Source organism: Oncorhynchus mykiss, unplaced genomic scaffold (assembly GCF_013265735.2).
Source record: "Oncorhynchus mykiss isolate Arlee unplaced genomic scaffold, USDA_OmykA_1.1 un_scaffold_262, whole genome shotgun sequence".
NCBI classification, from domain to species: Eukaryota; Metazoa; Chordata; class Actinopteri; order Salmoniformes; family Salmonidae; genus Oncorhynchus; species Oncorhynchus mykiss.
Window position 1 is genome coordinate 70,877 of NW_023493718.1, and position 27,113 is coordinate 97,989.

The following is a 27,113-nucleotide window of genomic DNA, read 5'->3' on the forward strand; positions in this document are numbered from 1 at the left end:
TACAGAGAAGAGAGTTGGTCCAAGAATTGAACCCTGTGGCACCCCCATAGAGACTGCCAGAGGTCCGGACAACAGACCCTCAGATTTGACACACTGAACTCTATCAGAGAAGTAGTTGGTGAACCAGGCGAGGCAATCATTTGAGAAACCAAGGCTGTTGAGTCTGCCGATGAGGATGTGGTGATTGACAGAGTCGAAAGCCTTGGCCAGATCAATGAATACGGCTGCACAGTAATGTTTCTTATCGATGGCGGTTAAGATATCGTTTAGGACCTTGAGCGTGGCTGAGGTGCACCCATGACCAGCTCTGAAACCAGATTGCATAGCAGAGAAGGTATGGTGAGATTCAAAATGGTCGGTAATCTGTTTGTTGACTTGGCTTTCGAAGACCTTAGAAAGGCATGGTAGGATAGATATAGGTCTGTAGCAGTTTGGGTCAAGAGTGTCCCCCCCTTTGAAGAGGGGGATGACCGCAGCTGCTTTCCAATCTTTGGGAATCTCAGACGACACGAAAGAGAGGTTGAACAGGCTAGTAATAGGGGTGGCAACAATTTCGGCAGATAATTTTAGAAAGAAAGGGTCCAGATTGTCTAGCCCGGCTGATTTGTAGGGGTCCAGATTTTGCAGCTCTTTCAGAACATCAGCTGAATGGATTTGGGAGAAGGAGAAATGGGGAAGGCTTGGGCGAGTTGCTGTTGGGGGTGCAGTGCTGTTGACAGGGGTAGGAGTAGCCAGGTGGAAAGCATGGCCAGCAGTAGAAAAATGCTTATTGACATTTTCAATTATGGTGGATTTATCAGTGGTGACAGTGTTTCCTATCTTCAGTGCAGTGGGCAGCTGGGAGGAGGTGTTCTTATTCTCCATGGACTTTACAGTGTCCCAGAACTTTTTTGAGTTAGTGTTGCAAGAAGCAAATTTCTGCTTGAAAAAGCTAGCCTTGGCTTTTCTAACTGCCTGTGTATAATGGTTTCTAGCTTCCCTGAACAGCTGCATATCACGGGGGCTGTTCGATGCTAATGCAGAACGCCATAGGACATTTTTGTGTTGATTAAGGGCAGTCAGGTCTGGGGAGAACCAAGGGCTATATCTGTTCCTGGTTCTAAATTTCTTGAATGGGGCATGTTTATTTAAGATGGTTAGGAAGGCATTTTTAAAAAATATCCAGGCATCCTCTACTGACGGGATGAGGTCAATATCCTTCCAGGATACCCCGGCCAGGTCGATTAGAAAGGCCTGCACGCTGAAGTGTTTCAGGGAGCGTTTGACAGTGATGAGTGGAGGTCGTTTGACCGCTGACCCATTACGGATGCAGGCAATGAGGCAGTGATCGCTGAGATCTTGGTTGAAGACAGCAGAGGTGTATTTAGAGGGGAAGTTGGTTAGGATGATATCTATGAGGGTGCCCGTGTTTAAGGCTTTGGGGAGGTACCTGGTAGGTTCATTGATAATTTGTGTGAGATTGAGGGCATCAAGTTTAGATTGTAGGATGGCTGGGGTGTTAAGCATGTTCCAGTTTAGGTCGCCTAGCAGCACGAGCTCTGAAGATAGATGGGGGGCAATCAGTTCACATATGGTGTCCAGAGCACAGCTGGGGGCAGAGGGTGGTCTATAGCAGGCGGCAACGGTGAGAGACTTGTTTTTAGAGAGGTGGATTTTTAAAAGTAGAAGTTCAAATTGTTTGGGTACAGACCTGGATAATAGGACAGAACTCTGCAGGCTATCTTTGCAGTAGATTGCAACACCGCCCCCTTTGGCAGTTCTATCTTGTCTGAAAATGTTGTAGTTTGGAATTAAAATGTCTGAATTTTTGGTGGTCTTCCTAAGCCAGGATTCAGACACAGCTAGAACATCCGGGTTGGCAGAGTGTGCTAAAGCAGTGAATAGAACAAACTTAGGGAGGAGGCTTCTAATGTTAACATGCATGAAACCAAGGCTATTTCGGTTACAGAAGTCGTCAAAAGAGAGCGCCTGGGGAATAGGAGTGGAGCTAGGCACTGCAGGGCCTGGATTCACCTCTACATCGCCAGAGGAACATAGGAGGAGTAGAATAAGGGTGCGACTAAAAGCAATAAGAATTGGTCGTCTAGAACGTCTGGAACAGAGAGTAAAAGGAGGTTTCTGGGGGCGATAAAATAGCATCAAGGTATAATGTACAGACAAAGGTAAGGTAGGATGTGAATACAGTGGAGGTAAACCTAGGTATTGAGTGATGAAGAGAGAGATATTGTCTCTAGAAACATCATTGAAACCAGGAGATGTCATTGCATGTGTGGGTGGTGGAACTAATAGGTTGGATAAGGTATAGTGAGCAGGACTAGAGGCTCTACAGTGAAATAAGCCAATAAACACTAACCAGAACAGCAATGGACAAGACATATTGACATTAAGGAGAGGCATGCTTAGTCGAGTGATCAAAAGGGTCCAGTGAGTGGAGAGGTTGGTTTAGGGTCACGGCGATTTAGACAGCTAGCCAGGCCAACCGGTAGCAAGCTAGCATAGGATGGAGGTCTGTTGTTAGCCACCTCTTGCGTTCGGTCAGTAGATTAGTAGGGTTCCGTGTGGTAGAGGGGATTAATCCAAATCACACAACAACAACAAAAATAAGAACAATAGATATAGTTATAGAGGCCCGAGAAGAAAACATAATAATAAAAATAAATAAATTGTCCGATTGTCTATTCAGATAGCAGCCGGTAAGACAGCTAACGGTTAGCGGGCCGCAGATGGGCGTTCAGGTAACGTCGCGACAGAGGAGCCAGCCGGATCTCATTCAGGTAGATAACGTTGGCAGTCCGGTTGTGAAGGCCCGGTGGGGCTCCGCGTAGGCAGTGAAATGGGTCCGGATAGGTGACTGCAGCCCAGGAGTGAATGATGGAACTCAGGCGTGATTGACGGAGCTGGCTAGCACCGGAACAATCGATGTTTGCTCCGGAATCGACGAAAGCCGACTGTCACACGGATAGCAGCTAGCTAGCTGTGAGATCCGGGTATGAATGTCCAGAGAGCAGTTGAAATCCAGGGACATGGAGAGAAAAATTGGTCCGGTATGTTCCGTTCCGAGCCGCGCTGCGCCGTACAAAACTGGCGATAGATTTTCGATAGATTTTCGAGCTAAAGGACAGCCGATGACCACGAACCGTGGTTAGCTTCTGATTAGCTTCTGGGCTAGCTCCTGGCTAGCTTCTGGCTAGTTTCTGGCCAGCCTCCTGGAGTTTCTGGCTAGCTTCCTGAAGGATTGCAGATCTGAGGTAAATAATACTTTTTTATAAATATAAATTGGTGAGGCTGGTTGCAGGAGAGTGTTTAGAAGATGAGTTGATGGAAAATAAAAATAAAATGTATATGAAAAAAGTTGTAAATATATATATATATATACAGGACACGACAAGACGAGGACAAAAGACGTCTGAACTGCTATGCGATCTTGGAGAGGGAATGACATTTTTTTTTTTAAACAACGAAATATGCAGGTTTAAAAAAATATATACTTCTGTGTATTGATTTTAAGAAAGGCATTGATGTTTATGGTGAGGAACAATTGTGCTTTTTTTCGCGAATGCGCTTGTTAAATCATCACCTCTTTGGCGAAGTAGGCTGTGATTCGATGATAAATTAACAGGCACCAAATTGATTAAATGCTAGTTAAACTAGTAATATCATCAACCATGTGAGGTTAACTAGTGATTATGTTAAGATTGATTGTTTTTCATAAGATAAGTTTAATGCTAGCTAGCACCATACCTTGGCTCCTTGCTGCACTCGCGTAACAGGTAGTCAGCCTGCCACGCAGTCTCCTCGTGGAGTAACAGCTGGTCAGCCTGCCACGCAGTCTCCTCGTGGAGTAACAGGTGGTCAGCCTGCCACGCAGTCTCCTCGTGGAGTAACAGGTGGTCAGCCTGCCACACAGTCTCCTCGTGGAGTAACAGGTGGTCATCCTGCCACGCAGTCTCCTCGTGGAGTAACAGGTGGTCATCCTGCCACGCAGTCTCCTCGTGGAGTAACAGGTGGTCAGCCTGCCACGCAGTCTCCTCGTGGAGTAACAGGTGGTCAGCCTGCCACACAGTCTCCTCGTGGAGTAACAGGTGGTCAGCCTGCCACGCAGTCTCCTCGTGGAGTAACAGGTGGTCAGCCTGCCACGCAGTCTCCTCGTGGAGTAACAGGTGGTCAGCCTGCCACACAGTCTCCTCGTGGAGTAACAGGTGGTCAGCCTGCCACGCAGTCTCCTCGTGGAGTAACAGCTGGTCAGCCTGCCACGCAGTCTCCTCGTGGAGTAACAGGTAGTCAGCCTGCCACGCAGTCTCCTCGTGGAGTAACAGGTGGTCAGCCTGCCACGCAGTTTCCTCGTGGAGAGCAATGTTAATCGGCCACAATCGGCATCCAAAAAGGCAGATTACCGATTGTTATTGAAAACTTGAAATCGGCCATGCCGATTTAATCAGTCGACCTCTGTTTCAGACACTACGGCTGAGATGGTAGGATGTGTATAATACTGCTATGAAACTTTTATACAAAGCTTTTATTTTTGTGTTCTATTTGTAATGTAGGTTATTTTTGTGTTCTATTTGTAATGTAGGTTATTTTTTTGTTATTTTGTAATGTAGGTTGTAATGGACACCATTGGGAACGAGACCCTGATTCTCAATTGGGCTACCCGGGAATGAATCAATAATAAGATAACACTATGGTTGAACTTCTGTTTCAGACAACACCACTGGGATAGGTGAATGTGTTTCACACTACTATAAACTGCTCTAACACTTTGTTTTAGTGAGGTTCTCACAAACCTTTTATAACACACCTGTGAACCTCTATAAACTCTCTCTATTCCAGACAACAGCACTGGGAAGGTGTACATTATGATGGAGGCCAGGCTGGTAGCACTCTTCAAGACCGAGGAGGAATACACCATCATGGACAAGTGAGATCAATCAATTAACCCATTAATCAATCAATATATGACCCTATTAATCTATATAAATCAATTAACCCATCAATCAATATATTAACCCATCAATCAATATATTAACCTATTAATCTATTAACCTATTAATCAATCAATATATTAACCTTTTAATCTATTAACCTATTAATCAATATATTAACCTATTAATCTATTTATCTATTAACCAATTAATCTATAAAGCTATTAATCTATATAAATCAATTAACCCATCAATCAATCAATATATTAACCTATTAATCTATTAACATATTAATCAATATATTAACCTATTAATCTATTTATCTATTAACCAATTAATCTATTAACCTATTAATCTATATCAACCTATTAACCCATTTATCGTTAACCATTTGATCAATTAACCAATTAATCAATTAACCTTGCCTAGAGGAGGGCTGGATAAAAACAAATCTGCACTCCAGGAGGAAGAGGGTTGGGTTGGCCAGTGGTAATGGTAGACAGTAGACTAGTACAGGAGTTATCTCCCAGACAGATATCTAGGAGGAAGAGGGTTGGGTTGGCCTGTGGTAATGGTAGACAGTAGACTAGTACAGGGGTTATCTCCCAGACAGATATCTAGGAGGAAGAGGGTTGGGTTGGTCAGTGGTAATGGTAGACAATAGACTAGTACAGGGGTTATCTCCCAGACAGATATCTAGGAGGAAGAGGGTTGGGTTGGCCAGTGGTAATGGTAGACAATAGACTAGTACAGGGGTTATCTCCCAGACAGATATCTAGGAGGAAGAGGGTTGGGTTGGTCAGTGGTAATGGTAGACAGTAGACTAGTACAGGGGTTATCTCCCAGACAGATATCTAGGAGGAAGAGGGTTGGGTTGGTCAGTGGTAATGGTAGACAATAGACTAGTACAGGGGTTATCTCCCAGACAGATATCTAGGAGGAAGAGGGTTGGGTTGGTCAGTGGTAATGGTAGACAGTAGACTAGTACAGGGGTTTCTCCCAGACAGCTATCTAGGAGGAAGAGGGTTGGGTTGGTCAGTGGTAATGGTAGACAATAGACTAGTACAGGGGTTATCTCCCAGACAGATATCTAGGAGGAAGAGGGTTGGGTTGGTCAGTGGTAATGGTAGACAGTAGACTAGTACAGGGGTTATCTCCCAGACAGCTATCTAGGAGGAAGAGGGTTGGGTTGGCCAGTGGTAATGATAGACAGTAGACTAGTACAGGAGTTATCTCCCAGACAGCTATCTAGGAGGAAGAGGGTTGGGTTGGCCAGTGGTAATGGTAGACAGTAGACTAGTACAGGAGTTATCTCCCAGACAGATATCTAGGAGGAAGAGGGTTGGGTTGGCCAGTGGTAATCTCCCAGACAGATATCTAGGAGGAAGAGGGTTGGGTTGGCCAGTGGTAATGGTAGACAGTAGACTAGTACAGGAGTTATCTCCCAGACAGCTATCTAGGAGGAAGAGGGTTGGGTTGGCCAGTGGTAATGGTAGACAGTAGACTAGTACAGGAGTTATCTCCCAGACAGCTATCTAGGAGGAAGAGGGTTGGGTTGGCCAGTGGTAATGGTAGACAATAGACTAGTACAGGGGTTATCTCCCAGACAGCTATCTAGGAGGAAGAGGGTTGGGTTGGCCAGTGGTAATGGTAGACAGTAGACTAGTACAGGGGTTTCTCCCAGACAGCTATCTAGGAGGAAGAGGGTTGGGTTGGTCAGTGGTAATGGTAGACAATAGACTAGTACAGGGGTTATCTCCCAGACAGCTATCTAGGAGGAAGAGGGTTGGGTTGGCCAGTGGTAATGGTAGACAGTAGACTAGTACAGGTGTTATCTCCCAGACAGATATCTAGGAGGAAGAGGGTTGGGTTGGCCAGTGGTAATGGTAGACAGTAGACTAGTACAGGTGTTATCTCCCAGACAGATATCTAGGAGGAAGAGGGTTGGGTTGGTCAGTGGTAATCTCCCAGACAGATATCTAGGAGGAAGAGGGTTGGGTTGGTCAGTGGTAATCTCCCAGACAGATATCTAGGAGGAAGAGGGTTGGGTTGGTCAGTGGTAATCTCCCAGACAGATATCTAGGAGGAAGAGGGTTGGGTTGGCCAGTGGTAATGGTAGACAGTAGACTAGTACAGGAGTTATCTCCCAGACAGCTATCTAGGAGGAAGAGGGTTGGGTTGGCCAGTGGTAATGATAGACAGTAGACTAGTACAGGGGTTATCTCCCAGACAGATATCTAGGAGGAAGAGGGTTGGGTTGGCCAGTGGTAATGGTAGACAGTAGACTAGTACAGGAGTTATCTCCCAGACAGCTATCTAGGAGGAAGAGGGTTGGGTTGGCCAGTGGTAATGGTAGACAGTAGACTAGTACAGGAGTTATCTCCCAGACAGCTATCTAGGAGGAAGAGGGTTGGGTTGGCCAGTGGTAATCTCCCAGACAGATATCTAGGAGGAAGAGGGTTGGGTTGGTCAGTGGTAATCTCCCAGACAGATATCTAGGAGGAAGAGGGTTGGGTTGGTCAGTGGTAATCTCCCAGACAGATATCTAGGAGGAAGAGGGTTGGGTTGGTCAGTTGTAGTTCAGGGTAGACAGCAGACTAGTACAGATGTTTTCACCCAGACAGCTATCTAGGAGGAAGAGGGTTGGGTTGGTCAGTTGTAGTTCAGGGAAGACAGCAGACTAGTACAGATGTTTTCACCCAGACAGCTATCTAGGAGGAAGAGGGTTGGGTTGGCCAGTGGTAATGGTAGACAGTAGACTAGTACAGGAGTTTTCTCCCAGACAGCTATCTAGGAGGAAGAGGGTTGGGTTGGCCAGTGGTAATGGTAGACAGTAGACTAGTACAGGGGTTTCTCCCAGACAGATATCTGGGAGGAAGAGGGTTGGGTTGGCCAGTGGTAATGGTAGACAGTAGACTAGTACAGGGGTTATCTCCCAGACAGCTATCTAGGAGGAAGAGGGTTGGGTTGGTCGGTTGTAGTTCAGGGTAGACAGCAGACTAGTACAGATGTTTTCACCCAGACAGCTATCTAGGAGGAAGAGGGTTGGGTTGGTCAGTGGTAATCTCCCAGACAGATATCTAGGAGGAAGAGGGTTGGGTTGGTCAGTTGTAGTTCAGGGTAGACAGCAGACTAGTACAGGAGTTTTCTCCCAGACAGCTATCTAGGAGGAAGAGGGTTGGGTTGGCCAGTGGTAATGGTAGACAGTAGACTAGTACAGGGGTTATCTCCCAGACAGCTATCTAGGAGGAAGAGGGTTGGGTTGGTCGGTTGTAGTTCAGGGTAGACAGCAGACTAGTACAGATGTTTTCACCCAGACAGCTATCTAGGAGGAAGAGGGTTGGGTTGGTCAGTGGTAATCTCCCAGACAGATATCTAGGAGGAAGAGGGTTGGGTTGGTCAGTTGTAGTTCAGGGTAGACAGCAGACTAGTACAGGAGTTTTCTCCCAGACAGATATCTAGGAGGAAGAGGGTTGGGTTGGCCAGTGGTAATGATAGTTTAGTTTAAACCTCTCCTCGGGGGAACCCTTATCCGTTCCATGTATTTGATATATTCCACAGCTAGCACACCTTTTATTTTTATTTTTTTATTTCACCTTTATTTAACCAGGTAGGCTAGTTGAGAACAAGTTCTCATTTGCAACTGCGACCTGGCCAAGATAAAGCATAGCAGTATGAGCAGACAACACAGAGTTACACATGGAGTAAACAATTAACAAGTTAATAACACATTAGAAAACAAAGGGGGAGTCTATATACAATGTGTGCAAAAGGCATGAGGAGGTAGGCGAATAATTACAATTTTGCAGATTAACACTGGAGTGATAAATGATCAGATGGTCATGTACAGGTAGAGATATTGGTGTGCAAAAGAGCAGAAAAATAAATAAATAAAAACAGTATGGGATGAGGTAGGTGAAAATGGGTGGGCTATTTACCAATAGACTATGTACAGCTGCAGCGATCGGTTAGCTGCTCAGATAGCTGATGTTTGAAGTTGGTGAGGGAGATAAAAGTCTCCAACTTCAGCGATTTTTGCAATTCGTTCCAGTCACAGGCAGCAGAGTACTGGAACGAAAGGCGGCCAAATGAGGTGTTGGCTTTAGGGATGATCAGTGAGATACACCTGCTGGAGCGCGTGCTACGGGTGGGTGTTGCCATCGTGACCAGTGAGCTGAGATAAGGCGGAGCTTTACCTAGCATGGACTTGTAGATAACCTGGAGCCAGTGGGTCTGGCGACGAATATGTAGCGAGGGCCAGCCGACTAGAGCATACAAGTCGCAGTGGTGGGTGGTATAAGGTGCTTTAGTGACAAAACGGATGGCACTGTGATAGACTGCATCCAGTTTGCTGAGTAGAGTGTTGGAAGCCATTTTGTAGATGACATCGCCGAAGTCGAGGATCGGTAGGATAGTCAGTTTTACTAGGGTAAGCTTGGCGGCGTGAGTGAAGGAGGCTTTGTTGCGGAATAGAAAGCCGACTCTTGATTTGATTTTCGATTGGAGATGTTTGATATGAGTCTGGAAGGAGAGTTTGCAGTCTAGCCAGACACCTAGGTACTTATAGATGTCCACATATTCTAGGTCGGAACCATCCAGGGTGGTGATGCTAGGCGGGGATGCGGGTGCAGGCAGCGATCGGTTGAAAAGCATGCATTTGGTTTTACTAGCGTTTAAGAGCAGTCGGAGGCCACGGAAGGAGTGTTGTATGGCATTGAAGCTTGTTTGGAGGTTAGATAGCACAGTGTCCAATGACGGGCCGAAAGTATATAAAATGGTGTCGTCTGCGTAGAGGTGGATCAGGGAATCGCCCGCAGCAAGAGCAACATCATTGATGTATACAGAGAAAAGAGTCGGCCCGAGAATTGAACCCTGTGGCACCCCCATAGAGACTGCCAGAGGACCGGACAGCATGCCCTCCGATTTGACACACTGAACTCTGTCTGCAAAGTAATTGGTGAACCAGGCAAGGCAGTCATCCGAAAAACCGAGGCTACTGAGTCTGCCGATAAGAATATGGTGATTGACAGAGTCGAAAGCCTTGGCAAGGTCGATGAAGACGGCTGCACAGTACTGTCTTTTATCAATGGCGGTTATGATATCGTTTAGTACCTTGAGTGTGGCTGAGGTGCACCCGTGACCGGCTCGGAAACCAGATTGCACAGCGGAGAAGGTACAGTGGGATTCAAGATGGTCAGTGACCTGTTTGTTGACTTGGCTTTCGAAGACCTTAGATAGGCAGGGCAGGATGGATATAGGTCTGTAACAGTTTGGGTCCAGGGTGTCTCCCCCTTTGAAGAGGGGGATAACTGCGGCAGCTTTCCAATCCTTGGGGATCTCAGACGATATGAAAGAGAGGTTGAACAGGCTGGTAATAGGGGTTGCGACAATGGTGGCGGATAGTTTCAGAAATAGAGGGTCCAGATTGTCAAGCCCAGCTGATTTGTACGGGTCCAGGTTTTGCAGCTCTTTCAGAACATCTGCTATCTGGATTTGGGTAAAGGAGAACCTGGAGAGGCTTGGGCGAGGAGCAGCGGGGGGGGCGGGGCTGTAGGCCGAGGTTGAAGTAGCCAGGCGGAAGGCATGGCCAGCCGTTGAGAAATGCTCATTGAAGTTTTCGATAATCATGGATTTATCGGTGGTGACCGTGTTACCTAGCCTCAGTGCAGTGGGCAGCTGGGAGGAGGTGCTCTTGTTCTCCATTGACTTCACAGTGTCCCAGAACTTTTTGGAGTTGGAGCTACAGGATGCAAACTTCTGCCTGAAGAAGCTGGCCTTAGCTTTCCTGACTGACTGCGTGTATTGGTTCCGGACTTCCCTGAACAGTTGCATATCACGGGGACTATTCGATGCTATTGCAGTCCGCCACAGGATGTTTTTGTGCTGGTCGAGGGCAGTCAGGTCTGGGGTGAACCAAGGGCTGTATCTGTTCTTAGTTCTGCATTTTTTGAACGGAGCATGCTTATCTAAAATGGTGAGGAAGTTACTTTTAAAGAATGACCAGGCATCCTCAACTGACGGGATGAGGTCAATGTCCTTCCAGGATACCTGGGCCAGGTCGATTAGGAAGGCCTGCTCACAGAAGTGTTTTAGGGAGCGTTTGACAGTGATGAGGGGTGGTCGTTTGACTGCGGCTCCGTAGCGGATACAGGCAATGAGGCAGTGATCGCTGAGATCCTGGTTGAAGACAGCGGAGGTGTATTTGGAGGGCCAGTTGGTCAGGATGACGTCTATGAGGGTGCCCTTGTTTACAGAGTTAGGGTTGTACCTGGTGGGTTCCTTGATGATTTGTGTGAGATTGAGGGCATCTAGCTTAGATTGTAGGACTGCCGGGGTGTTAAGCATATCCCAGTTTAGGTCACCTAACAGAACAAACTCTGAAGCTAGATGGGGGGCGATCAATTCACAAATGGTGTCCAGGGCACAGCTGGGAGCTGAGGGAGGTCGGTAGCAGGCGGCAACAGTGAGGGACTTATTTCTGGAGAGAGTAATTTTCAAAATTAGTAGTTCGAACTGTTTGGGTATGGACCTGGAAAGTATGACATTACTTTGCAGGCTATCTCTGCAGTAGACTGCAACTCCCCCCCCTTTGGCAGTTCTATCTTGACGGAAGATGTTATAGTTGGGTATGGAAATCTCTGAATTTTTGGTGGCCTTCCTGAGCCAGGATTCAGACACAGCAAGGACATCAGGGTTAGCAGAGTGTGCTAGAGCAGTGAGTAAAACAAACTTAGGGAGGAGGCTTCTGATGTTGACATGCATGAAACCAAGGCTTTTTCGATCACAGAAGTCAACAAATGAGGGTGCCTGGGGACATGCAGGGCCTGGGTTTACCTCCACATCACCCGCGGAACAGAGAAGGAGTAGTATGAGAGTGCGGCTAAAGGCTATCAAAACTGGTCGCCTAGAGCGTTGGGGACAGAGAATAAGAGGAGCAGGTTTCTGGGCATGGTAGAATATATTCAGGGCATAATGCGCAGACAGGGGTATGGTGGGGTGCGGGTACAGCGGAGGTAAGCCCAGGCACTGGGTGATGATGAGAGAGGTTGTATCTCTGGACATGCTGGTTGTAATGGGTGAGGTCACCGCATGTGTGGGAGGTGGGACAAAGGAGTTATCAGGGGTATGAAGAGTGGAACTAGGGGCTCCATTGTGAACTAAAACAATGATAACTAACCTGAACAACAGTATACAAGGCATATTGACACTTGAGAGAGACATACAGCGAGGCATACAGTAATCACAGGTGTTGAGTTGGGAAAGCTAGCTAGACAGTAGGTGAGACAACAGCTAATCAGCTAGCACAACAACAGCAGGTAAAATGGCGTTGACTAGGCAACGGGGCCAACAGATAAAACAAACAAGCAGAATGGAGTACCGTGATTAATGGACAGTCCAGCGTGCATCAGCTATGTAGCCAAGAGATCAGTGTCCAGGGGGCAGCGGTGGATGGGGCAGGGAAGCTGGACTGGCGAGTGTTATCCAGGTTAAAAAAACTAACAATGACTAGATAGCTTGTAGCTAGTTAGCTGGTTAGCTTCTGGGGGTTCTTGAGTGTGTACTAAAAATTAAAAATAATAGCGATTCCGTATCACATTGGTTGAGGCAGGTGTCCGGAAGGTATAAACAAGTTAAAAATCAAAAAGAGATAGAAAGTAAATATGGATCCAGTGAGTGTTTGGGACGCGGCGATTCAGACGGTTAGCAGGCCTGTGCTAACAAGCTAACAGTTTGTAGGCCCGGGGTAAACAAGGTAGCAGTTAGCGGACCGGAGCTGGACAAGCTAGCAGTTAGCAGGCCTAATTAGCAAGCAGGGAGATAGAGAGGGCTAGAGAGTTAGCCTTTGGGGGACTTCGCGATGGGGTGAGTCTGTTTATTCCTCTTCATGCGGTGACATCGATAGACCGGTCGTGGGCCCGGGTATTGTAGCCCAGGAGTATGCTACGGTGGTAGCACAGGTGCGCTGGCCGGGCTAGCTTCAAGCTAAGTGGGTGGAAACGCTAGCCAGGAGCAATCATCCGGGGTTGCGGTTTAGCTAGATAGCTAGTTGTGAAGATCCAGCTGAGAAATGTTCCGTTTGCGGTGGGAATCCGGGGATGAATCCGGGGATGAAAAAAATAAATAGGTCCGTTGTGCTCTGGTTAGTCGCGTTGTTCGAACTGGCGAGAGCTTTCCGAGCTAAAGGTTAGCTGATGACCGGTTAGCTGAAGACCGCTAGCACAGCTGGTGGTTAGCTGGCTAGCTTCAGTTGAGGGGTTCCGGTTCCGAAGTAAATATAAATACTTTAAGAAAAATAGCTACGTTGGGTGAGGCGGGTTGCAGGAGAGTATTGGAAGCTTAGGTTTAGCAAAATGTTTTTAAAGAGGTGTGCTTAGAAAAATATGTAAAAAAAAAAAACGAAAAAGAAACGATATATACAAGGGACACGACAGGACGACTTACTGCTACGCCATCTTGGATCTCTGATCACCTGATTTAACTTGTCAACTAATTAATCAAACCCTTGACTACGGGATTCAGGTGAGATGGTTCAGGGCTACGACAACACAGGGAAGCATCAGGGGGTCCCGGAGGAGAGGTTTCAAAAGCACTGTAATAGACTAGTACACATTAAAAATATGTCCGTGTCTCCGGCCTGTAAGATGGCCGCTTTAAGCCATTTTCCTCTGGTGCTCTGAGATAGTGTTGAGACACTGGGACAGGCATCACTAGAAGAAATCAAGGCATATTAGATGGACTGGCAATCTCTCATCTATCTATCTGGGTTTGATTGCTATTCCTTGGGGCTTGTTGCTATTCCTCGGGGCTCCTCGGGGTGTTCTGGTGAGGAAGGGAACAATTGTTTGTTTGTTCATGGACACCTGAAGTCCCCACAAGGATAGTGACACAAGAAAAATTATCTCTTGGAGACATTTCCCAGGTCCCCACAAGGACAAAGGCTATTTTAGGTCTTAGGTTAGGGGTTAGAGTTGGGGGCGTAGGTTAGGGGTTAGAGTTGGGGGCGTAGGTTAGGGGTTAGAGTTGGGGGCGTAGGTTAGGGGTTAGAGTTGGGGGCGTAGGTTAGGGGTTAGAGTTGGGGGCGTAGGTTAGGGGTCAGAGTTGGGGCGTAGGTTAGGGGTCAGAGTTGGGGCGTAGGTTAGGGGTCAGAGTTGGGGCGTAGGTTAGGGGTCAGAGTTGGGGCGTAGGTTAGGGGTCAGAGTTGGGGCGTAGGTTAGGGGTCAGAGTTGGGGCGTAGGTTAGGGGCCAGAGTTGGGGCGTAGGTTAGGGGCCAGAGTTGGGGCGTAGGTTAGGGGTCAGAGTTGGGGCGTAGGTTAGGGGTCAGAGTTGGGGCGTGGGTTAGAGTTGGGGCTTAGGTTAGGGGTTAGAGTTGGGGCTTAGTGGGTAGTGTTGTAGTTAAGGGACAATGAACCACAGTGGGTAGTGTTGTAGTGAATGGACAATGAGCAACAGTGGGTAGTGAAGGGACAATGAACCACAGTGGGTAGTGTTGTAGTGAAGGGACAGTGAGCCACAGTGGGTAGTGAAGGGACAATGAACCACAGTGGGTAGTGTTGTAGTGAAGGGACAATGAACCACAGTGGGTAGTGAAGGGACAATGAACCACAGTGGGTAGTGTTGTAGTGAAGGGACAATGAGCCACAGTGGGTAGTGAAGGGACAATGAACCACAGTGGGTAGTGTTGTAGTGAAGGGACAATGAGCCACAGTGGGTAGTGAAGGGACAATGAGCCACAGTGGGTAGTATTGTAGTGAAGGGACAATGAACCACAGTGGGTAGTGTTGTAGTGAAGGGACAATGAACCACAGTGGGTAGTGAAGAGACAATGAGCCACAGTGGGTAGTGTTGTAGTGAAGGGACAATGAGCCACAGTGGGTAGTGAAGGGACAATGAGCCACAGTGGGTAGTGAAGGGACAATGAACCACAGTGGGTAGTGAAGGGACAATGAACCACAGTGGGTAGTGAAGAGACAATGAGCCACAGTGGGTAGTGTTGTAGTGAAGGGACAATAAACCACAGTGGGTAGTGTTGTCGTGCACAGAGTGGGTAGTGTTGTCGTGGGAGCAGAGACATAAGGATAAGCCTGTTCCATAAGGATAAGCCTGTTCCACAGAGTTTAGGCAACAGGAGAAGTTTACGTTTCTCAGCACATTTAAAGCACAGCATAATCAGCCTGACGCTGTCTTCCAGTCGTACGTGGGAACTACAGGGTAGTAGAAATACGTGTTTCAGTACGACAGGCGGAACAGCGATTTGACTGAGGTTGTTTTGTCCTGTAGGTTCCCTGGGAAGACGCTGAAGGGGAAGAAATACAAGCCTCTGTTTGACTATTTCAGGAAGGTGAGATGATGTGTGTATGATAATGTGTAATATTGTATAATGTGTATAGTAATGTATAATATTGTACAATGTATAATAATGTGTATAGTAATGTATAGTAATGTATAATAATATGTATAATAATGTGTATAGTAATGTATAATGGTGTACAATAATTTATAGTAATGTATAATAGTGTACAATCATTTATAGTAATGTATAATAATGTGTATAGTAATGTATAATAGTGTACAATAATTTATAGTAATGTATAATATTGTACAATGTATAGTAATGTATAATATTGTACAATGTATAATAATGTGTATAGTAATGTATAGTAATGTATAATATTGTACAATGACGCATAGTAATGTATAATAATGTGTATAGTAATGTATAGTAATGTATAATATTGTACAATGACGCATAGTAATGTATAATAATGTGTATAGTAATGTATAATAATGTATAATAATGTGTATAGTAATGTATAATAATGTGTATAGTAATGTATAATAATGTGTATAGTAATGTATAATAGTGTACAATAATGTATAGTAATGTATAATATTGTACAATAATGTATACTAATGTGTATAGTAATGTATAATAATGTGTATAGTAATGTATAATAGTGTACAATAATGTATAGTAATGTATAATATTGTACAATAATGTATACTAATGTGTATAGTAATGTATAATAATGTATAATATTGTACAATAATGTATAATTATGTGTATAGTAATGTATAATATTGTACAATGTATAATAATGTGTATAATGTGTACAATAATGTATAATGTGTATTGCAAAGTATAATAATGTGTATAGTAATGTATAGTAATGTATAATAATGTGTATAGTAATGTATAGTAATGTATAGTAATGTATAGTAATGTATAATAATGTGTATAGTAATGTATAATAATGTATAATAATGTGTATAATAATGTGTATAGTAATGTATAATAATGTATAATAATGTGTATAGTAATGTGTATAGTAATGTATAATAATGTATAATAATGTGTATAGTAATGTGTATAGTAATGTATAATAATGTGTATAGTAATGTGTATAGTAATGTATAATAATGTATAATAATGTGTATAGTAATGTGTATAGTAATGTATAATAATGTGTATAGTAATGTGTATAAATGTATAATATTGTACAATATTCTACCTCGATCTAAAGAAATGTGTGTTCATTCACCAAAAGAGCCAGAAGCCTACATGTAGTATAAAACCTGTCTGTCTCTCCTCTGTAGTGCAGGGAGACAGGAGCCTACATGTAGTATAAAACCTGTCTGTCTCTCCTCTGTAGTGCAGGGAGACAGGAGCCTACATGTAGTATAAAACCTGTCTGTCTCTCCTCCTCTGTAGTGCAGGGAGACAGGAGCCTACATGTAGTATAAAACCTGTCTGTCTCTCCTCCTCTGTAGTGCAGGGAGACAGGAGCCTACATGTAGTATAAAACCTGTCTGTCTCTCCTCCTCTGTAGTGCAGGGAGACAGGAGCCTACATGTAGTATAAAACCTGTCTGTCTCTCCTCTGTAGTGCAGGGAGACAGGAGCCTACATGTAGTATAAAACCTGTCTGTCTCTCCTCCTCTGTAGTGCAGGGAGACAGGAGCCTACATGTAGTATAAAACCTGTCTGTCTCTCCTCCTCTGTAGTGCAGGGAGACAGGAGCCTACATGTAGTATAAAACCTGTCTGTCTCTCCTCTGTAGTGCAGGGAGACAGGAGCCTACATGTAGTATAAAACCTGTCTGTCTCTTCTCCTCTGTAGTGCAGGGAGACAGGAGCCTACATGTAGTATAAAACCTGTCTGTCTCTTCTCCTCTGTAGTGCAGGGAGACAGGAGCCTACATGTAGTATAAAACCTGTCTGTCTCTCCTCCTCTGTAGTGCAGGGAGACAGGAGCCTACATGTAGTATAAAACCTGTCTGTCTCTCCTCCTCTGTAGTGCAGGGAGACAGGAGCCTACATGTAGTATAAAACCTGTCTGTCTCTCCTCCTCTGTAGTGCAGGGAGACAGGAGCCTACATGTAGTATAAAACCTGTCTGTCTCTCCTCCTCTGTAGTGCAGGGAGACAGGAGCCTACATGTAGTATAAAACCTGTCTGTCTCTTCTCCTCTGTAGTGCAGGGAGACAGGAGCCTACATGTAGTATAAAACCTGTCTGTCTCTCCTCCTCTGTAGTGCAGGGAGACAGGAGCCTACATGTAGTATAAAACCTGTCTGTCTCTTCTCCTCTGTAGTGCAGGGAGACAGGAGCCTACATGTAGTATAAAACCTGTCTGTCTCTTCTCCTCTGTAGTGCAGGGAGACAGGAGCCTACATGTAGTATAAAACCTGTCTGTCTCTCCTCCTCTGTAGTGCGGGGAGACAGGAGCCTACATGTAGTATAAAACCTGTCTGTCTCTTCTCCTCTGTAGTGCAGGGAGACAGGAGCCTACATGTAGTATAAAACCTGTCTGTCTCTTCTCCTCTGTAGTGCAGGGAGACAGGAGCCTACATGTAGTATAAAACCTGTCTGTCTCTCCTCCTCTGTAGTGCAGGGAGACAGGAGCCTACATGTAGTATAAAACCTGTCTGTCTCTCCTCCTCTGTAGTGCAGGGAGACAGGAGCCTACATGTAGTATAAAACCTGTCTGTCTCTCCTCCTCTGTAGTGCAGGGAGACAGGAGCCTACATGTAGTATAAAACCTGTCTGTCTCTCCTCTGTAGTGCAGGGAGACAGGAGCCTACATGTAGTATAAAACCTGTCTGTCTCTCCTCCTCTGTAGTGCAGGGAGACAGGAGCCTACATGTAGTATAAAACCTGTCTGTCTCTCCTCTGTAGTGCAGGGAGACAGGAGCCTACATGTAGTATAAAACCTGTCTGTCTCTCCTCCTCTGTAGTGCAGGGAGACAGGAGCCTACATGTAGTATAAAACCTGTCTGTCTCTCCTCTGTAGTGCAGGGAGACAGGAGCCTACATGTAGTATAAAACCTGTCTGTCTCTTCTCCTCTGTAGTGCAGGGAGACAGGAGCCTACATGTAGTATAAAACCTGTCTGTCTCTTCTCCTCTGTAGTGCAGGGAGACAGGAGCCTACATGTAGTATAAAACCTGTCTGTCTCTCCTCCTCTGTAGTGCAGGGAGACAGGAGCCTACATGTAGTATAAAACCTGTCTGTCTCTCCTCCTCTGTAGTGCAGGGAGACAGGAGCCTACATGTAGTATAAAACCTGTCTGTCTCTCCTCCTCTGTAGTGCAGGGAGACAGGAGCCTACATGTAGTATAAAACCTGTCTGTCTCTCCTCCTCTGTAGTGCAGGGAGACAGGAGCCTACATGTAGTATAAAACCTGTCTGTCTCTTCTCCTCTGTAGTGCAGGGAGACAGGAGCCTACATGTAGTATAAAACCTGTCTGTCTCTCCTCCTCTGTAGTGCAGGGAGACAGGAGCCTACATGTAGTATAAAACCTGTCTGTCTCTTCTCCTCTGTAGTGCAGGGAGACAGGAGCCTACATGTAGTATAAAACCTGTCTGTCTCTTCTCCTCTGTAGTGCAGGGAGACAGGAGCCTACATGTAGTATAAAACCTGTCTGTCTCTCCTCCTCTGTAGTGCGGGGAGACAGGAGCCTACATGTAGTATAAAACCTGTCTGTCTCTTCTCCTCTGTAGTGCAGGGAGACAGGAGCCTACATGTAGTATAAAACCTGTCTGTCTCTTCTCCTCTGTAGTGCAGGGAGACAGGAGCCTACATGTAGTATAAAACCTGTCTGTCTCTTCTCCTCTGTAGTGCAGGGAGACAGGAGCCTACATGTAGTATAAAACCTGTCTGTCTCTTCTCCTCTGTAGTGCAGGGAGACAGGAGCCTACATGTAGTATAAAACCTGTCTGTCTCTTCTCCTCTGTAGTGCAGGGAGACAGGAGCCTACATGTAGTATAAAACCTGTCTGTCTCTTCTCCTCTGTAGTGCAGGGAGACAGGAGCCTACATGTAGTATAAAACCTGTCTGTCTCTTCTCCTCTGTAGTGCAGGGAGACAGGAGCCTACATGTAGTATAAAACCTGTCTGTCTCTTCTCCTCTGTAGTGCAGGGAGACAGGAGCCTACATGTAGTATAAAACCTGTCTGTCTCTTCTCCTCTGTAGTGCAGGGAGACAGGAGCCTACATGTAGTATAAAACCTGTCTGTCTCTTCTCCTCTGTAGTGCAGGGAGACAGGAGCCTACATGTAGTATAAAACCTGTCTGTCTCTTCTCCTCTGTAGTGCAGGGAGACAGGAGCCTACATGTAGTATAAAACCTGTCTGTCTCTTCTCCTCTGTAGTGCAGGGAGACAGGAGCCTACATGTAGTATAAAACCTGTCTGTCTCTTCTCCTCTGTAGTGCAGGGAGACAGGAGCCTACATGTAGTATAAAACCTGTCTGTCTCTTCTCCTCTGTAGTGCAGGGAGACAGGAGCCTACATGTAGTATAAAACCTGTCTGTCTCTTCTCCTCTGTAGTGCAGGGAGACAGGAGCCTACATGTAGTATAAAACCTGTCTGTCTCTTCTCCTCTGTAGTGCAGGGAGACAGGAGCCTACATGTAGTATAAAACCTGTCTGTCTCTTCTCCTCTGTAGTGCAGGGAGACAGGAGCCTACATGTAGTATAAAACCTGTCTGTCTCTTCTCCTCTGTAGTGCAGGGAGACAGGAGCCTACATGTAGTATAAAACCTGTCTGTCTCTCCTCTGTAGTGCAGGGAGACAGGAGCCTACATGTAGTATAAAACCTGTCTGTCTCTTCTCCTCTGTAGTGCAGGGAGACAGGAGCCTACATGTAGTATAAAACCTGTCTGTCTCTTCTCCTCTGTAGTGCAGGGAGACAGGAGCCTACATGTAGTATAAAACCTGTCTGTCTCTTCTCCTCTGTAGTGCAGGGAGACAGGAGCCTACATGTAGTATAAAACCTGTCTGTCTCTTCTCCTCTGTAGTGCAGGGAGACAGGAGCCTACATGTAGTATAAAACCTGTCTGTCTCTCCTCTGTAGTGCAGGGAGACAGGAGCCTACATGTAGTATAAAACCTGTCTGTCTCTCCTCTGTAGTGCAGGGAGACAGGAGCCTACATGTAGTATAAAACCTGTCTGTCTCTTCTCCTCTGTAGTGCAGGGAGACAGGAGCCTACATGTAGTATAAAACCTGTCTGTCTCTTCTCCTCTGTAGTGCAGGGAGACAGGAGCCTACATGTAGTATAAAACCTGTCTGTCTCTCCTCTGTAGTGCAGGGAGACAGGAGCCTACATGTAGTATAAAACCTGTCTGTCTCTCCTCTGTAGTGCAGGGAGACAGGAGCCTACATGTAGTATAAACCCTGTCTGTCTCTTCTCCTCTGTAGTGCAGGGAGACAGGAGCCTACATGTAGTATAAAACCTGTCTGTCTCTCCTCCTCTGTAGTGCAGGGAGACAGGAGCCTACATGTAGTATAAACCCTGTCTGTCTCTTCTCCTCTGTAGTGCAGGGAGACAGGAGCCTACATGTAGTATAAACCCTGTCTGTCTCTTCTCCTCTGTAGTGCAGGGAGACAGGAGCCTACATGTAGTATAAAACCTGTCTGTCTCTTCTCCTCTGTAGTGCAGGGAGACAGGAGCCTACATGTAGTATAAAACCTGTCTGTCTCTTCTCCTCTGTAGTGCAGGGAGACAGGAGCCTACATGTAGTATAAAACCTGTCTGTCTCTTCTCCTCTGTAGTGCAGGGAGACAGGAGCCTACATGTAGTATAAAACCTGTCTGTCTCTCCTCTGTAGTGCAGGGAGACAGGAGCCTACATGTAGTATAAAACCTGTCTGTCTCTCCTCTGTAGTGCAGGGAGACAGGAGCCTACATGTAGTATAAAACCTGTCTGTCTCTTCTCCTCTGTAGTGCAGGGAGACAGGAGCCTACATGTAGTATAAAACCTGTCTGTCTCTTCTCCTCTGTAGTGCAGGGAGACAGGAGCCTACATGTAGTATAAAACCTGTCTGTCTCTCCTCCTCTGTAGTGCAGGGAGACAGGAGCCTACATGTAGTATAAAACCTGTCTGTCTCTTCTCCTCTGTAGTGCAGGGAGACAGGAGCCTACATGTAGTATAAAACCTGTCTGTCTCTTCTCCTCTGTAGTGCAGGGAGACAGGAGCCTACATGTAGTATAAAACCTGTCTGTCTCTTCTCCTCTGTAGTGCAGGGAGACAGGAGCCTACATGTAGTATAAAACCTGTCTGTCTCTCCTCCTCTGTAGTGCGGGGAGACAGGAGCCTACATGTAGTATAAAACCTGTCTGTCTCTTCTCCTCTGTAGTGCAGGGAGACAGGAGCCTACATGTAGTATAAAACCTGTCTGTCTCTTCTCCTCTGTAGTGCAGGGAGACAGGAGCCTACATGTAGTATAAAACCTGTCTGTCTCTTCTCCTCTGTAGTGCAGGGAGACAGGAGCCTACATGTAGTATAAAACCTGTCTGTCTCTTCTCCTCTGTAGTGCAGGGAGACAGGAGCCTACATGTAGTATAAAACCTGTCTGTCTCTTCTCCTCTGTAGTGCAGGGAGACAGGAGCCTACATGTAGTATAAAACCTGTCTGTCTCTTCTCCTCTGTAGTGCAGGGAGACAGGAGCCTACATGTAGTATAAAACCTGTCTGTCTCTTCTCCTCTGTAGTGCAGGGAGACAGGAGCCTACATGTAGTATAAAACCTGTCTGTCTCTTCTCCTCTGTAGTGCAGGGAGACAGGAGCCTACATGTAGTATAAAACCTGTCTGTCTCTTCTCCTCTGTAGTGCAGGGAGACAGGAGCCTACATGTAGTATAAAACCTGTCTGTCTCTTCTCCTCTGTAGTGCAGGGAGACAGGAGCCTACATGTAGTATAAAACCTGTCTGTCTCTTCTCCTCTGTAGTGCAGGGAGACAGGAGCCTACATGTAGTATAAAACCTGTCTGTCTCTTCTCCTCTGTAGTGCAGGGAGACAGGAGCCTACATGTAGTATAAAACCTGTCTGTCTCTTCTCCTCTGTAGTGCAGGGAGACAGGAGCCTACATGTAGTATAAAACCTGTCTGTCTCTTCTCCTCTGTAGTGCAGGGAGACAGGAGCCTACATGTAGTATAAAACCTGTCTGTCTCTTCTCCTCTGTAGTGCAGGGAGACAGGAGCCTACATGTAGTATAAAACCTGTCTGTCTCTTCTCCTCTGTAGTGCAGGGAGACAGGAGCCTACATGTAGTATAAAACCTGTCTGTCTCTTCTCCTCTGTAGTGCAGGGAGACAGGAGCCTACATGTAGTATAAAACCTGTCTGTCTCTCCTCTGTAGTGCAGGGAGACAGGAGCCTACATGTAAAGTATAAAACCTGTCTGTCTCTTCTCCTCTGTAGTGCAGGGAGACAGGAGCCTACATGTAGTATAAAACCTGTCTGTCTCTTCTCCTCTGTAGTGCAGGGAGACAGGAGCCTACATGTAGTATAAAACCTGTCTGTCTCTTCTCCTCTGTAGTGCAGGGAGACAGGAGCCTACATGTAGTATAAAACCTGTCTGTCTCTCCTCTGTAGTGCAGGGAGACAGGAGCCTACATGTAGTATAAAACCTGTCTGTCTCTCCTCTGTAGTGCAGGGAGACAGGAGCCTACATGTAGTATAAAACCTGTCTGTCTCTTCTCCTCTGTAGTGCAGGGAGACAGGAGCCTACATGTAGTATAAAACCTGTCTGTCTCTTCTCCTCTGTAGTGCAGGGAGACAGGAGCCTACATGTAGTATAAAACCTGTCTGTCTCTTCTCCTCTGTAGTGCAGGGAGACAGGAGCCTACATGTAGTATAAACCCTGTCTGTCTCTTCTCCTCTGTAGTGCAGGGAGACAGGAGCCTACATGTAGTATAAAACCTGTCTGTCTCTCCTCCTCTGTAGTGCAGGGAGACAGGAGCCTACATGTAGTATAAACCCTGTCTGTCTCTTCTCCTCTGTAGTGCAGGGAGACAGGAGCCTACATGTAGTATAAAACCTGTCTGTCTCTCCTCCTCTGTAGTGCAGGGAGACAGGAGCCTACATGTAGTATAAACCCTGTCTGTCTCTTCTCCTCTGTAGTGCAGGGAGACAGGAGCCTACATGTAGTATAAACCCTGTCTGTCTCTTCTCCTCTGTAGTGCAGGGAGACAGGAGCCTACATGTAGTATAAAACCTGTCTGTCTCTTCTCCTCTGTAGTGCAGGGAGACAGGAGCCTACATGTAGTATAAAACCTGTCTGTCTCTTCTCCTCTGTAGTGCAGGGAGACAGGAGCCTACATGTAGTATAAAACCTGTCTGTCTCTTCTCCTCTGTAGTGCAGGGAGACAGGAGCCTACATGTAGTATAAAACCTGTCTGTCTCTCCTCTGTAGTGCAGGGAGACAGGAGCCTACATGTAGTATAAAACCTGTCTGTCTCTCCTCTGTAGTGCAGGGAGACAGGAGCCTACATGTAGTATAAAACCTGTCTGTCTCTTCTCCTCTGTAGTGCAGGGAGACAGGAGCCTACATGTAGTATAAAACCTGTCTGTCTCTTCTCCTCTGTAGTGCAGGGAGACAGGAGCCTACATGTAGTATAAAACCTGTCTGTCTCTTCTCCTCTGTAGTGCAGGGAGACAGGAGCCTACATGTAGTATAAAACCTGTCTGTCTCTTCTCCTCTGTAGTGCAGGGAGACAGGAGCCTACATGTAGTATAAAACCTGTCTGTCTCTCCTCTGTAGTGCAGGGAGACAGGAGCCTACATGTAGTATAAAACCTGTCTGTCTCTCCTCTGTAGTGCAGGGAGACAGGAGCCTACATGTAGTATAAAACCTGTCTGTCTCTTCTCCTCTGTAGTGCAGGGAGACAGGAGCCTACATGTAGTATAAAACCTGTCTGTCTCTCCTCCTCTGTAGTGCAGGGAGACAGGAGCCTACATGTAGTATAAAACCTGTCTGTCTCTTCTCCTCTGTAGTGCAGGGAGACAGGAGCCTACATGTAGTATAAAACCTGTCTGTCTCTCCTCCTCTGTAGTGCAGGGAGACAGGAGCCTACATGTAGTATAAAACCTGTCTGTCTCTTCTCCTCTGTAGTGCAGGGAGACAGGAGCCTACATGTAAAGTATAAAACCTGTCTGTCTCTTCTCCTCTGTAGTGCAGGGAGACAGGAGCCTACATGTAGTATAAAACCTGTCTGTCTCTTCTCCTCTGTAGTGCAGGGAGACAGGAGCCTACATGTAGTATAAAACCTGTCTGTCTCTTCTCCTCTGTAGTGCAGGGAGACAGGAGCCTACATGTAGTATAAAACCTGTCTGTCTCTCCTCTGTAGTGCAGGGAGACAGGAGCCTACATGTAGTATAAACCTGTCTGTCTCTCCTCTGTAGTGCGGGGAGACAGGAGCCTACATGTAGTATAAAACCTGTCTGTCTCTTCTCCTCTGTAGTGCAGGGAGACAGGAGCCTACATGTAGTATAAAACCTGTCTGTCTCTTCTCCTCTGTAGTGCAGGGAGACAGGAGCCTACATGTAGTATAAAACCTGTCTGTCTCTTCTCCTCTGTAGTGCAGGGAGACAGGAGCCTACATGTAGTATAAAACCTGTCTGTCTCTTCTCCTCTGTAGTGCAGGGAGACAGGAGCCTACATGTAGTATAAAACCTGTCTGTCTCTTCTCCTCTGTAGTGCAGGGAGACAGGAGCCTACATGTAGTATAAAACCTGTCTGTCTCTTCTCCTCTGTAGTGCAGGGAGACAGGAGCCTACATGTAGTATAAAACCTGTCTGTCTCTCCTCTGTAGTGCAGGGAGACAGGAGCCTACATGTAGTATAAAACCTGTCTGTCTCTTCTCCTCTGTAGTGCAGGGAGACAGAAGCCTACATGTAAAGTATAAAACCTGTCTGTCTCTCCTCTGTAGTGCGGGGAGACGGGGGCCTTCCAGGTGGTGATGGACAGTTATGTCAGAGAGGAGGAGGGGACAGGAGTCGTCCACCAGGCGCCATACTTTGGAGCTGTGAGTATTTGATTTGTTGATTTTAATTAAATTATTAATTTGTTCACATCTGTACCGTACATATTTCCATCAAACAAAGTGATCTGAGATCAGGTTGGTGGAGGGAATGAATGATCTGAGATCAGGTTGGTGGAGGGAATGAATGATCTGAGATCAGGTTGGTGGGGGAAATGAATGACCTGAGATCAGGTTGGTGGAGGGAATGAATGATCTGAGATCAGGTTGGTGGGGGAAATGAATGATCTGAGATCAGGTTGGTGGAGGGAATGAATGACCTGAGATCAGGTTGGTGGGGGAAATGAATGACCTGAGATCAGGTTGGTGGAGGGAATGAATGATCTGAGATCAGGTTGTTGGTGAAGGAAATTAATGAATGACAGACACTGACACAAACCACCATTCCGGTTCCCTCTGCACCACACCGTAATCACAGTACCACATCATGCCGGCTTCTGACCGGCTCAGTATTCAGAGGGCTGTTTGTTGATTGGTTGGCGGTTGCCGGGTCGATTTGTAGAGTGTAGAGTGGAGTCCGATACTACAGAAAGGTAGAGGGATGTTGAGACTGTTTCTCTACCCCAGATGGCACCCTATTTCCTATGTAGTGCACTACTTATTCCCCCTATTTCCTATGTAGTGCACTACTTATTCCCCTATTTCCTATGTAGTGCACTACTTATTCCCCCTATTTCCTATTTAGTGCACTACTTATTCCCCCTATTTCCTATGTAGTGCACTACTTATTCCCCCTATTTCCTATGTAGTGCACTACTTATTCCCCTATTTCCTATGTAGTGCACTACTTATTCCCCTATTTCCTATGTAGTGCACTACTTATTTCCCATATTCCAGCTGACTACCAGTAGCTAACATAACCCCTGGTACTGGTCCCTGGTAGCCTCGCTAGTCATTACTGGTCCCTGGTAGCCTCGCTAGTCATTACTGGTCCCTGGTAGCCTCGCTAGTCATTACTGGTCCCTGGTAGCCTCGCTAGTCATTACTGGTCCCTGGTAGCCTCGCTAGTCATTACTGGTCCCTGGTAGCCTCGCTAGTCATTACTGGTCCCTGGTAGCCTCGCTAGTCATTACTGGTCCCTGGTAGCCTCGCTAGTCATTACTGGTCCCTGGTAGCCTCGCTAGTCATTACTGGTCCCTGGTAGCCTCGCTAGTCATTACTGGTCGCTGGTAGCCCCGCCAGTCGTCCCCGGTAGCCCCACTAGTCGTCCCTGGTCCCCGGTAGCCCCACTAGTCGTCCCTGGTCCCCGGTAGCCCCGCTAGTCGTCCCTGGTAGCACCGCTAGTCGTCCCCGGTAGCCCCGCTAGTCATTACTGGTCCCTGGTAGCCTCGCTAGTCATTACTGGTCGCTGGTAGCCCCGCCAGTCGTCCCCGGTAGCCCCGCTAGTCGTCCCTGGTAGCCCCGCTAGTCGTCCCTGGTAGCCCCGCTAGTCGTCCCTGGTAGCCTCGCTTGTCGTCGCTGGTAGCCCCGCTAGTCGTCCCTGGTAGCCCGGCTAGTCGTCCCTGGTAGCCCGGCTAGTCGTCCCTGGTAGCCCGGCTAGCCGTCCCTGGTAGCCCGGGTAGCCGTCCCTGGTAGCCCCGCTAGCCGTCCCTGGTAGCTCCGCTGGTAGTCCCGCTAGTCGTCCCTGGTAGTCCCGCTAGTCGTCCCTGGTAGCCCCACTAGTCGTCCCTGGTAGCCCCACTAGTCGTCCCTGGTCCCTGGTAACCCCGCTAGTCGTCCCTGGTAGCCCGGCTAGTCGTCCCTGGTAGCCCCGCTAGTCGTCCCTGGTAGCCCCGCTGGTAGCCTCGCTAGTCGTCCCTGGTAGCCTCGCTTGTCGTCCCTGGTTGCCCCGCTAGTCGTCCCTGGTAGCCCCGCTAGCCGTCCCTGGTAGCCCCGCTAG

The 27,113-nt window shown here is 46.8% G+C and overlaps 1 protein-coding gene across 5 annotated transcripts in view; it reads left to right on the top strand.

The window, feature by feature from the left end:
• iars1 (isoleucyl-tRNA synthetase 1) overlaps positions 1–27,113 on the top strand; it is a 130,209-nt gene that overhangs the window by 20,022 nt on the left and 83,074 nt on the right. For all 5 annotated transcript variants that reach the window (XR_005042214.1, XM_036973516.1, XM_036973518.1 and 2 more), the window contains 3 exons: positions 4,831–4,918; positions 15,201–15,261; positions 25,124–25,219. Coding sequence is in view for 4 of the 5 variants with exons in the window: in XM_036973516.1 (XP_036829411.1) it covers positions 4,831–4,918; positions 15,201–15,261; positions 25,124–25,219 (245 nt within the window). In the remaining variant the exon portion in view is untranslated. The remainder of the gene's footprint in view (positions 1–4,830; positions 4,919–15,200; positions 15,262–25,123; positions 25,220–27,113) is intronic.